The sequence below is a fragment of the Bidens hawaiensis genome, unplaced genomic scaffold (assembly GCF_021521415.1).
Source record: "Bidens hawaiensis isolate Kalapana, Puna unplaced genomic scaffold, B.hawaiensis_p1.1 tig00013069_1, whole genome shotgun sequence".
NCBI classification, from domain to species: Eukaryota; Viridiplantae; Streptophyta; class Magnoliopsida; order Asterales; family Asteraceae; genus Bidens; species Bidens hawaiensis.
In genome coordinates this window covers 79,225-91,876 of record NW_027492097.1, presented here as the reverse complement: position 1 = coordinate 91,876, position 12,652 = coordinate 79,225, and the positions used below count along the sequence as shown (strand labels likewise).

Below are 12,652 nucleotides of genomic sequence, written 5' to 3'. Positions count from 1 at the left end.
TTTGTATACATAATTGCTATACTTAATTCTTACAATTAGTACGTTAATTTAATTTGTGCCGGTCTCGATTAGTTCACAAGATTGAATGGCCAATTCTCCTCCGGACCCTCGATTCGATTGTTTTCTAAGAAGGTTCCCTTGCAGCTTTATCTCACTTCTACTTCTCGTGGGGCATTGCGATAGGAAGGAATGCCCAGTATACTACTTGAGCCGAGTGATCACAGGTCCGGGGACAAGGTACTCAGTTGTGTTACATTTCCCTCCAGGAAAAAAAACGAAGGATACCCAATGCATATAGAAAACCCCTTATTAAAAAAAAAACAGCTGCCCATCCGTGTCAATAACTCAATCTTAAATTTCTGTCTCACATGACAATATGAAAGTCCACCTACCCACCCACTTGCAACACACCTTTGTGTTAAAACACGTGTAACATATGATCTCACTCTAAACTCCATATTAACTCTCTGCCGATCCAACACATTATCATTATCACCATCATCATCATCTTCTTCTTCTTCTTCTTCTTCTTCACCACTCCTCTCTTCGTTCTCATGACCGACAAATGTCTCTCCCATGGCTGCTTCTTCTCCTCCACCCCGTCTTCTCATACTCCTTCATCTACAACACCTTCAAGCCCAACCATCACAACCCCAACTTAACCTTAAACGGCATCGCAGACATCACCGGCAATGGAATCCTTAAACTCACCAACGTTAGCACTCACGCCATCGGCCATGGATTCTACCCTGATCCCATTCTTTTCAAAAACCCTAATACCAATATGGTTGTTTCATTCTCCACTGCATTTGTCTTCTCCATCGTTCCGAGATTTCGAAAACTTGGTGGTCATGGTTTGGCTTTTACTATTGCTCCGACCAAAGATTTCGTCGGTGCTCAACCTAATCAGTACCTCGGACTTGTCAACGTCACCCTAAATGGTAATAATATTATTGGAACATAGATTACGGTTTATTAGTATTGAGCTCACCGGTGCAATTTGGTAAGTAGGGTTTCATTCCGATATCTATATATATTGTATGTAGGGTTGTAAACGAACCGAACCAAATAAGGTCTTGTTGGACAAATGATCAGTTCAAGAACACCTGACTGACTGAACGAATTTCTTCCGTGTTCGTTCATTAAGTAAATTAACTTGTTTGTGAACAGATCATGCACACAAACGAATAAGAACAAATGAACACAAACAATGTTTAATTTGATTTGGCAAAATGGTATGTGTCAAAGGTTTGGCTCGGCTACTAAGTTTGTGTTGCTGTTTTTTTAACATTAATTTTCACATTTTAGTTTACATATGAATTAATATTGACATAATACACATATACATATTTGTGTTCTATATTTAATAGGTTTGCCTTAAATCTATATGATAAGATTATAAAAGTCAATAAAAACGCTATAATGAAAAAACATTAACATAATTGAACGAACATCGCCTTTGTTTGTGTTCGTTCATTCAGTCAATCGAAAACAAATTCTTTTTTCGTTGTTCATGTTCGTTCATTCTTTAAACGAACAAACATAAACAAACTTTCCGCCGAACGTTTGGTTAGTTTACAGTCCTAATTGTGTGCCGTTTGATGATGAATGAATCAAGTATCTCGTATTCTTTATTTTTATTCTTACAGGTAAGGCGTCTAATCATCTTTTAGCGGTGGAGTTTGACACAGTTCAAGATTTGGAATTCGGGGATATTAGTGATAATCACGTCGGTGTTAACATCAACCGGATGAAGTCGGTGAATTCAACAAATGCCGGGTTCTTTATCGATGGGAATTCGACAAAACAAGATCTCTGTTTACATAGTGGGAAAAAGATTCAAGCTTGGATAGATTATGATGCTGACAAACACCAACTTGATGTCACACTTTCGATATATTCAAACAAACCTAGTACGCCGATCTTGTCTGTTCCGGTGGACCTGTCGCCTATTTTTCAAGATTACATGTACGTCGGGTTTTCGTCATCGACGGGTGTTCTTGCTAGCTCGCATTATGTATACGGATGGAGCTTTAACATGAACCAAACAGCAGAATCTTTGGATCTTGATCTCCTCCCTTCACTTTTGCAATTTAAAAAGAATAAAAAACGTTTTTTAATTTGGTTTATGGCTTCTATAATTTTGGCCTTTTGTATTATTGTCATCATCGTTGCGGTTTATGTTACTACGAAGAAATTTAACAACACTTTGGTGGTTGAAGATTGGGAGCATGATTTAGGGCCACACCCTTATTCTTATAAGGAATTAAAAGAGGCTACAAAGGGGTTTAGTGATAAAATGTTGCTTGGATTTGGCGGGTCAGGTAAGGTTTACAAAGGGGTTCTGCCCGTTTCGAAAATGGATATCGCGGTTAAGAGAATTTCCCGTCAATCGAAACATGGGGAGAAGGAGTTCTTGTCGGAGGTTTCGACTATTGGCCGGCTACGACACCGGAATTTGGTTCAGTTATTGGGTTGGGCAAGAAATAAAGGTGAGTTGCTTTTGGTGTATGATTTCATGGTTAACGGCAGCTTAGATAAGTATATTTATAGCTCTAACAACCCTACGAAGATATTAACTTGGGATCAAAGATTCAAGATTATAAAGGACGTGTCAGTTGGATTACTTTACTTGCATGAACAATGGGAGCAAACTGTGCTTCATAGAGACATTAAAGCCGGAAACGTGCTGTTGGATTCCGAGTTAAACGGTCGGTTAGCTGATTTTGGTTTGGCTAAGTTGTATGACCATGGTTCGAACCCGATCACTACTGGAGTGGTGGGGACATTGGGTTACTTGGCTCCTGAGCTGACCCGAACCGGGAAGCCCGCCACACGGTCTGATGTGTATGCGTTTGGAGCTCTTTTGTTGGAAGTGGTGTGTGGGCGGAGACCGGTTGAGGTCAAGGCGTCACCAGAGGAGCTCGTTTTGGTTGATTGGATTTGGGATAAGTGGCGGGAAGGGCGTTTGCTTGAGGTGGTGGATGCTCGGTTGCAAGGGGTGTTCAATGAGAGTGAAGTTATGGTGGTTTTGAAGGTTGGGTTGATGTGTTCTAGTGATGAGGCATCGGTTAGGCCGTGTATGAGGCAGGTGATTAGGTATATGGAGGGGGAGGTACCCTTGCCGGAGAAGTTAGGCCCATCGTGTGATGTGGGTAATAAGGGTGGTTTTGTGGTTGAGATTAAAGAGTTTGTGCCTTCGTTGATGAAAATGAAGTCGGTGTGAGTGGTTAGCGGGTGATGGTTTCAGCAAGGCGTTTGAGGTAGTCGTACTTGTGTATATAAAGATAGGAGGTATATCTAGAATGTTGATAATGTTGATAGTTTATATTTACAGTTGTTTTGATGTTTTTTGAAGTTATAGTTATGTTTAAACATCTGACTTATACATGCACAATCAAAACTAGGATGTTGACATGTATTTTCGGTCGATTTTGACAAATATTTTGGATGGAACGCGAACTATTGTTTCTAAAACAGCAAACTAAATTGGGATACCACCAACGTGCCGTACAAGCAGTGGTCCACGCGGAACATACGATTTGAAGAAGTGTCATACAAGACAGAGAAAAATGACCATATGAATCGTACAAAAAAACAAGTCATACATTCTGAAAAGACACCATACGATATGAAGTGTCATACAAGACCCATATGAAAAGCAAATCATACATTCCGAATGTCTTTTCAACTGGCGTAATTTACCGGTGACTGGTGATCCTTAACACACGGCCCGTGTGTCTTTTTTATGCCTACAAGTCCACACGAAATACCAAAGATAAAACAACCAAATAATAAAAACAAAACAAGTTTTGCAGCATAATCATAAAGTTCCATACAAAAGGATATGAAAATTCAGGCAAACACCTAACAAACCATAAGGCTCTGCTGCACCCGGAAACATATTTGTACAGTCACGACAACAGGGGCGGCCTCGGGTGTGTCTCACCCTCTGAGCCTTGGCTAAAGACTTGGGTCCTAGGTATACATATATGATATATCCTCAAAACTAACAATGTACATGTTTCATAGCTACAACCCGTTTTTTATTTGCAAAAGATCACATCTCTCTCTATCGCTCAGCTGGATGTTAAAAACGAACCAAGAAACACAAACCATTCATACTCCATACTCTCAGTTAGCTATACAACTCTCCATGTAACATTAAGCAGTAGTTGCGCTGGCGGCAGCAGCAGCACATCCCGCCATAGCCCCGATCCTCCTTTCTGGAAAGTCATCAAACGAGCTCGTTAGAAATCCGAAATGTATAAATTAAAAGATAAAAAGTTAAAAACCAAAAGATAATGCATGTACCTCCAGCAGCAACAAGTTTCTCAACACGAACGACTATATGTTTTCCATAAGTATATTTCTTGAGGGCGTTTAAATGAACCTTAATACGATTAAGAATCATCTCAAGTTGCTTGTCATCGCATGTTTCTAGAACTTTCTGCACGACATAGTTAGCAAACTGATCTTTCATCATCACCTGACATCACAAAACGAATCAAAATGAGGATATAATGCCATTTAATTTATGTAACAAGAAGTTGAAATGTTTTTGTTTAATTTAAGACAAACCTGAAGTGGTTCATTCTCATCAGTGGTGCCTAGCATTTCAGTCACAAGAGTCCGGCGTTCCTCGAGGGTACCAAAAGTCAAACATTTTTCAACAACGTTTGAGGCAAATTTCTGTTGACTCATCTGAACAATCTGCCCGGTTAGTTGATCTATAATACACTTACGTTCATGTGGCTTTCCATGTTCCAATACATGCTGTCAGAATATCAACAGTGGTTAAATATACCAAATTTTATCATATATTTAAATGTACGTTTTATCTCAAAAATGTACCTGAACGACATAATTTCCATATTGATCTTGAGCCAGCATATTAATAGATTTCAATATCTCATCCATCACTAAGCTTTGTGTTTTAGGGTCATGACAATATTCCAATACTCTCTGTCACACAAATCAAACCAAATCAAATTAAATAAGCCAGTCACGAATATTGAAAATATGATATTTTTTATTAGGGAATATCTCATAGAATAGTAACCAACTTTCAAAAGTGTTCCAATTAGGTCATTCATGCATATTTTTCTCAAATCGGGTCACTAAATCTTCAAATCGAGTCTCACCGATTTTTTTGTTTGTTAAGAAAGAAATGGAGGATAAGCTGTGGCGGTCGGAATTTGCAATATAGGTAGTTATATTTTTAAAAAATTAAAAAACGTTAATTATATTAAAATTCAAAAATAAAAAATAAAATTCACGCCGCCACTCAACGTCAACATCAAAAAAAAAGATAAGATTTTCTATGTGAAACAAAAATTAAAAGCATTAAAAGAACATGTTAAAACCTTTAATTTAATAGAATATGAAAGTTGAGTGACCTATTTAAAGTTGAGTGACCTAATTGGAACACTTTTGAAACTTGGTTACTATTCTATGAAATTGCCCCTTTTTATTATTATCAACTTTTACCTGTATGACACGACAACCATATGGATGGGTTGACAATGTTACAACTTGATCATAAAAAGTAGAGATTATAAAATGAATTGCATCCTCTGGTACACATTCAATGCACTTTTGAATAACATGATTGCCGTTTTGATCACGTACACAGCGCATCACGTGACCGTCAAGCTCTGTAACCATCTTTGTTTGTTGGTAAAGGTCAACAACCTCAATAGCCTACATGATACAAAATTTAAGGCAATCTATCATATAAAAATTAAAAAAACACGAATGTTAAAAAAAATTATTACCTTTTGGATAACCCGACAACCATACATCTGGAGACTAAGTGTTAAAACATGCCCTGTTAGCTGATCAGCCAATTCTCTTATTTGAGCAGCACTTCCATGTTCAAAAAACTATAATACAAAATATAAAATAAAAAATCAATGATTAATTTATCCCAAAACACAAGATAACTTAAAAATAAATATGCATACTATACTCTACCTTCTGGACAACATAATTACCAAATACATCAGTCATTAGTGAGTAAGCTTGAGGCATAATTTCATTAAAAACCATGTCTTTCTCTTCTGTTGTAGCAGTTTCAAGCTTTTGTTGTATAAAACGACTTCCAAATTGATCCGAACTGTTCAATAAACATTTTAAGTGTACCATTTAAATGTGCAAACAGAAGTTGTAATAATCAGATGCTAAAAATAAAAAAGGCAACAAGATAGAACCTGAATTCAACAACATGCCCCGCAATTTCCGAAAGCTCAAAACACTTGGTTTTGTTGCTCTTGAACTCATCCAACAAAGAAGATGCAAAACTTTCATCAACGACTATATTACGAATCCCGGATGGAAACTGTAAGCTCCGATCACCATGTCGGGCCGGACTACCAGGCCCAAAAGCGGAGTTATGCAAAAGTGAGCTGCCCAATGGGCTTCCAGGATACGACATTCCAAGCCCATAACCAGAGTTTCCAAAGTAACCATGGTTAAGACCATACTGAGACTTTTGAGGAGATAGCAGGCCCGCCAGGTAAGCTTTCTGAATAGCTAGTAACTCCCGATCGATTGTTGCATCATTCAAAGCCGATACGTAATCACTTGATCTTAAATTTTGATGGTACAACGGGTCCATAAGTCTATCAGGTCCTAAACCATAGCCACCTCCATTGTCAAACAAAGGCGGTATATTTACACCGCCAACGTGATTTGCCATCAAGGTAGGTGATGCAGGATTCATCATATAACCACCACCACCGCCGCTGCCACCTAGACCGTAAAAAAACGGACTTGAAGGAGACCCTATTGAACCATTGGTGGGCCCTTTCATGTATGAATTCACAGGTGACCCGTGACCATTGATCGGCCCGCCACTTTTACCCATATACCGAGCAGCGTTTTGAACTCGCGCCTGTAACTGGGCCTCTTCATCCACCATACCATTATTTGAAATATTCAAATTGGAAAAACCAGTCCCTCCCCCAAGAGCAGGCACCAGCGGGCTACCAGACCGAGCCATGAGCTGCGGGTCAGGGGTGGTGGTTCTTGACATAGAAGAGCCCAGAGCCGATGCATAGGCGTGCGAACCAGACGACGACATCCCCTGAAGATGCCCAAAATGGGAATCGGAAAGATCAACACTTTCATCAAATGTGTTACGGCTGGCAGGACGAGACGGTTGCCTGGAGCCAGAAGCAGCCTGACTAATATCATCCTGTAATGTGTTTAATAACCAATATAATATTATTACTAATCAATCAATCAATCCCTACAAGTACTACTACACGAATGATATTTCAACAAACTGATTACAAACATAAAGGCAACAACTTTCCTACAAATTAAACTATTAAGTAAAAAACTATAACCTGAATGATCTCAGCAATGCTCTTTTGCCTACTCCCCAACCCGGGCAAGCCGATAAGGCCGTTATCGCCCCACTCGGGCACGCCCTGAGGATTCTTGACCTTCCTCATGTCCCCAATAGCCGAACTCCCACGCCGCCAATCGTCTTTGGGCAAGAGCGGCGGAGGGAGCCTAGGATTAAGATTAACATTGGCATGGTAATAGGAAGCATAAGCTGGATCAGACCTCAACTCCTCCTCCGAATACTCCACACCGAATATTCCGGCAACCGCATTCAACGATCCTTCCACCGTCGGCGGCGCAGACCCACTCCGGTACATATTAATATTATTAAACTCGTCGCTGTTTAAACCCATCGATCGCATTCCAATATCAGACATCATCTTCAAATTCAAAACTAAAACTTTTTTAAGCTAAACTACTACTATATATATAATCTTTTAATTATTTATTTGTGGGTTTAGTTTCACTTCATCTGATCATAATTATTTACTAAGGAAAGATTTAAAAAAAAATCTGTAATTGTGGGCATGTGAATTGTAAATTGTAAATTGTAATTGTTTGTAAGAGAGGAGTGAAGAAGAGTTGATAAGCAGAAGCATGGAGTGATTTAAGCCGTTGGATGAAGGGAGCTGACGGCGTAGATCAGAGTTTCTTGCGGGCTTTGTCTATAAAGTGGGAACCTAGGGTTTTGTTTTATTGTATTTTATTATTATTATTATTTGTAAATAAAGTGGTTTATCCGTTACATGTTAGAAGTATCTTCAAGTAGTGTTTTTTTTTTTGTTTTGTGTTGTGTTCATACGTTTTTGTAGTGTTTCATATGCTAAAATTTACAGATAATATAAATAAGTTATCGTTTTCATTAAACACAAAACCAAACTATATCTGGATAATGGTAAGCGAGCAACAAGCTGCGCCGCTATCCCATTTTGGATCACAAAGCCTATTCAACTAAATATCAATCCTTGGTTCCTCGAGCTCTGCGAGTCACTGTGGACCACCTTCTGCACCCGCTCCAAAAAGCGAACTGCCTCAGGAGCTAGGGATCCAAATGTGTCGAAGGAAAATGGAATGAACACGTGCTGATTCTCCAAACACGCTGTCTCATGCTTAGCAACCTTCATAGATTCCGCCATCAAAACCGCCTGTCTCGGAACGAAGTCACTGTATCTCAGCCCCACCAATGGGGACACCCCAGTGAGGTCGACACACGCATGCTTACCCCCTGCCCAGCCAAACACAAGAACGTCCGCAGAACACAGTGTAGATCTTCCATCTCTTGTATCAGTCAGAAAGTTAACAGGTGCCTCTTTTTTGGCTGAGATCCAGGCACACCTAAGCAGATCCCATAAGACATCTCTAACCCAGTCGTGACGATACTTGAACCCCGGCAATTCCTTACAGTGGAGGGCATGCTCACCAAATTTATCCAAACTGGCTTTTTTACAGATGGGGCATGATTCGTTTGGAGGGAAAATAGGAATCATGAGCCGGTATTTAAGGATGGCTATGTATTCAACTGCCGACATTCGTTGCCCAAGACCTTCAATGGGCACAACAGTCAAAAAATCTTGGGCATGAGCCTCCTTGAGACAAGCAAAAACTGTCTTTTGTCTCGGAGTCATATCGAATCGCTCCTCCAAATCATGTACGTGTTTACCATAAATAGCACTCGCCAAGGTTTGTTGAGGTTTCTTGGGGGCGGTCTCCTTATCAGTAAAACCGCCTAGATCAAGGTCCGGAAAAGTTGTTCCAATATTACCAAGTGCAAGGGAGTAGTCAGTATCTACCCCCATAACACCAGCGTTTCGCAAGATGTGATCCTGCAATTTCCACGACTGGGCCCTGGAAGCCACAAAGGCATATGCAGAGACATCCTCAGCCGAGAAAATTCCTAAGCCTCCGCAACGCATAGGAAAGGAAGCCAACCTCCATTGGAGGTCCCCAAAATACGGTCCTCCACACACAACAATATCTTCAAAATGAAAAGGGGAATAACATAAGTTAGTGTGAGAAAATGAAAAAAAAAGGTGTTTGGTTGACGATAGATCAGAATTAATTATTTTGTAAGTCACAAGTAATCTCATTTAATTAAAATAATTTATTTCCACACTCCATTTTTTAATTATATTTCTCTTTCACCTAACTCTACAGGCAAAGGCCAAGTCTATTGCGATACACGAACGACAGTAAAATATCTGATATTTGGGGCGATGTCGCCCTACGTGATGACCTAACCCCTTTTATCATCGTGATACGTAATGAGTATGTTAAGTATTTGGGGATGCGTGTCGAATCATGTTTCGACACGTGTGGAATCATGTGTCGACACACGACGATTCATCAAGCCACATGACAGCCCCCGAGTTTATGAAGACATCATGCTACGTAATAACTTATTCTTCAAGACGCCGCGATACATGAAGGGTCACAAAACTCGCCTATAAAAGGGGGGAGCCATGCATCTCATTTGACATCCCAACATCAAAAAAAAAATTTCATGCCAAAATATCAATTTTTATCAATTGAGAATATATATATATATATATATATATATATATATATATATATATATAAGTTTATTACTCGAATGTTTATCAAAAGTATCAACCATTTAAATTGTGAGATATTACAATAAACGTTGTAACTATCAAACGGTGTCATTTACAAGTTTTATATAAATAATTAATCAATTATCACTAATATATATAGATAGATTTGGGATCAAATACAAAATTTTGTTAACATGAGTAGTGTGAGAACCAATAGAATTGCTTAATTCCAAATTAGGGTTAGGGGCATTATCGAACATTCCCCATGAAATATTCCACACGATTTTGTATAACCAATTAGCAGTTAATTAAGGAATTGGATATGCAAATTTATTATTCCCCAATATCATATCCAATTAACAGTTAATTAAGGAATTGCAAAATATCTTTTTTACGCACATTCCAGATTTGTTAATTGTTCTCCAAAAAAAAAAAATAAATAAAGATATATATTTTTGTTGTTATGCTTGTTGTTATATATTTGTTATAATAATGTTGTTATACTTTTGCTGGCAACACAAAGTTGGTATGCTGTTTGCTGTTATAATAATGTTGGCATGATTTTGCTGTTATAAAAATGTTGTTGTAGAAGTAGCGAGAAAGGGGGGTCATCAGTTTTGGAGAAAATATGCACGTTTTAATGTTGGAAATCCCAATCTTACCCATTAATGTCTATAATTAAGGAAATTATTTACATTAATGCCATTCCTTCCTTCATAACCGTAGATCATCACTAATTAATGGACCAGATCATTTCCTTCCTACTCACGTTAACCAAATTTTGCACAGGATCCTCCCCCTATATAGATATATGTAGTCTAAAATATTACGTATATCTATTTAATATAATCATATAGATGAATTAGTTCATAAATATATAGAATATATACTATATGTGCATGTATGTTCAAGATAAACATGGTTTTAAAGATAATCATGATTCTTTGAAATTGGGACATAGCATTGACAGTAAGTTTAATATTAAAGAGCCACGTATGATTTAGTTACTTGCCATCTTCCTTTATTTGTAGACCTCTATTGATTTAACCGTCTCTAATTTACTATATATATGTGCGCATGATAATATGACAATTCACACAAGAGTTTGATCACTTCTTTCTCTCTTTCGAACACTTGATTGTTCGCTGCTAAGTGCTACGGCAAAGCCCTGCGAGTCAGGAAGTTCGTAAGCAATCAAAATAGAGAATCGAACCTCTGTCCAAGTTATTATCAACTTGTCTAGACTATCTAAGGTGACTTATGTACTAAGTTATCTATATATATGTTAAACCCTAGTCAAGGGTATCGTCTATAACCTTGTTTTAATTTATGATTAAATGTTTTCATAAGGATATTATTTCTAGATGAAGTAATGTCCAAATAAAAATTATATTTTGACGGGCTGTAGTAACTGGAAGGGGGAGATCACCGGTAGTTGAGTTTCTTGTCTAAGGAAAGTAATTCGTATAAATCCCAATCAACCGAGGGACCCGTTTACTTTCCTGGAGAGACTCGATGAGAGTGATTGAACCTATTAGGCCAAAGCATGCTATATCAAACGTCACCCTAGAATAAACAAAAGAGTTTTATTCAAAAAGATTTACAAGGTTAAACCAGATGCAAGATCTGGAACTAGATTACGTGATCTAGTATTAATACGTGGTTGTTATCAAACTATAGGTCTGATCAATCCCGTTCTTCCAGCTTAAACAAAAGAAGTTAAAGCTAGATTTTGAAAGGTGAATATGTACAACCTTTTAATGGAAACTTGGCAAGTTAGACATTGGGTTTGACTTGACAAGTCTGTCAAAGTAAAGGGATTACGTGATCCCTAAGTTTGTTGAATGTTTACATAAGATATTAGGATCTCTAAAACGTTATGATACATGTTAGATAATAAAGTACTTAGACAGTCAATACATGTGTCTGGATCTAAACATACTGTTGCATGTAGATTAAACTAGTTTCTCGTTATGGACAGCGGGTCCCGAGAATTTATATAGTTTGTTTCATGCTGGTCAAACTAACCTCCTCAAAATGGGCATAAGATCCCGAGGGCATGTTAGTTTGTTGTATTTTACGGTGGCAATGGTCCCAGAAATAGGAACGTTTCTGCTAAGTAATAAGAAAACTTTCTATGTATTATAATGATTATTAAAATGATTTTATTGAGTCAATACGTTTCACCAGCATATCGCTGATGTATTTACTTAACATTTCAGGTAAGGAAAAGATGTGCTAAGCAAGGATAGAGTCATACCGTTAGAAGATTCGTGAAGAATGGCTCAGTTTTTGATATATAAAAATAAACGAAATCCTTGTTATGTAAATTACTTGTTTTGTAAAACAATGTAAGTTTGGGTGTTTATTCCCAAACTAAGTTAGATAAAAGTAATTTTTTTATTTAAAAGTAGTCTTCCGCTAAAATAAACCTTATACTCTGATATATTTACAAAACAGGTACCAACGGGCAAGTCACCCTCCCAGGCCCGGTTTGGGGGTGTGACAGGTTGGTATCAGAGCCATTGGTTTCAGCGAATTAGGTATTGTTTGTTAGTACCTAGGCTTTAACCATTATTTTTATATTATATTTTCACTAGGGATAAGATGGGATATTTATTCCTTATTAAATTGATTTATCTCAATAGATGTCTTCCGGTTCACGTTTGAAAACCTATAAACGCGGGAAAAAGAATGGTCCTGAACCCGTACCGTTCTTTGGTACTCAATCCCAACCAATTGTGCTA

At 38.0% G+C, this 12,652-nt stretch overlaps 1 protein-coding gene and 2 pseudogenes across 1 annotated transcript; 2 read left to right on the top strand and 1 right to left on the bottom strand.

Annotated features, from left to right (window-relative positions):
- The first annotated feature begins 565 nt into the window (after nucleotides 1-565).
- LOC143543134 (L-type lectin-domain containing receptor kinase S.4 pseudogene) lies at nucleotides 566-964 on the top strand (annotated as a pseudogene).
- A 769-nt stretch (nucleotides 965-1,733) lies between these two features.
- LOC143543125 (L-type lectin-domain containing receptor kinase S.4 pseudogene) lies at nucleotides 1,734-3,234 on the top strand (annotated as a pseudogene).
- A 683-nt stretch (nucleotides 3,235-3,917) lies between these two features.
- On the bottom strand, nucleotides 3,918-7,768 carry LOC143543132 (pumilio homolog 2-like). Its single transcript, XM_077035525.1, has 9 exons — nucleotides 7,353-7,768; nucleotides 6,213-7,198; nucleotides 5,977-6,118; nucleotides 5,778-5,885; nucleotides 5,491-5,703; nucleotides 4,855-4,965; nucleotides 4,582-4,776; nucleotides 4,315-4,489; nucleotides 3,918-4,226 (listed from the first exon to the last, which is right to left on the bottom strand). Exons 1-9 carry the CDS (start codon nucleotides 7,731-7,733, stop codon nucleotides 4,165-4,167), a joined length of 2,373 nt encoding a protein of 790 aa, XP_076891640.1. The 5' UTR covers nucleotides 7,734-7,768; the 3' UTR covers nucleotides 3,918-4,164.
- Between the last annotated feature and the right edge of the window lie 4,884 nt (nucleotides 7,769-12,652).

Bases quoted from the DNA above. Each gene is read 5' to 3' on its own strand.
- LOC143543132 (XM_077035525.1), bottom strand. From the start codon at position 7,733: ATGATGTCTGATATTGGAATGCGATCGATGGGTTTAAACAGCGACGAG. The intron at 5,886-5,976 runs GTAGAGTATAGT...TTTGTATTATAG, and splicing joins GTAATTATGTTGTCCAGAAG to TTTTTTGAACATGGAAGTGC. The intron at 5,704-5,777 runs GTAATAATTTTT...TGTATCATGTAG, and splicing joins GTTGTCGGGTTATCCAAAAG to GCTATTGAGGTTGTTGACCT.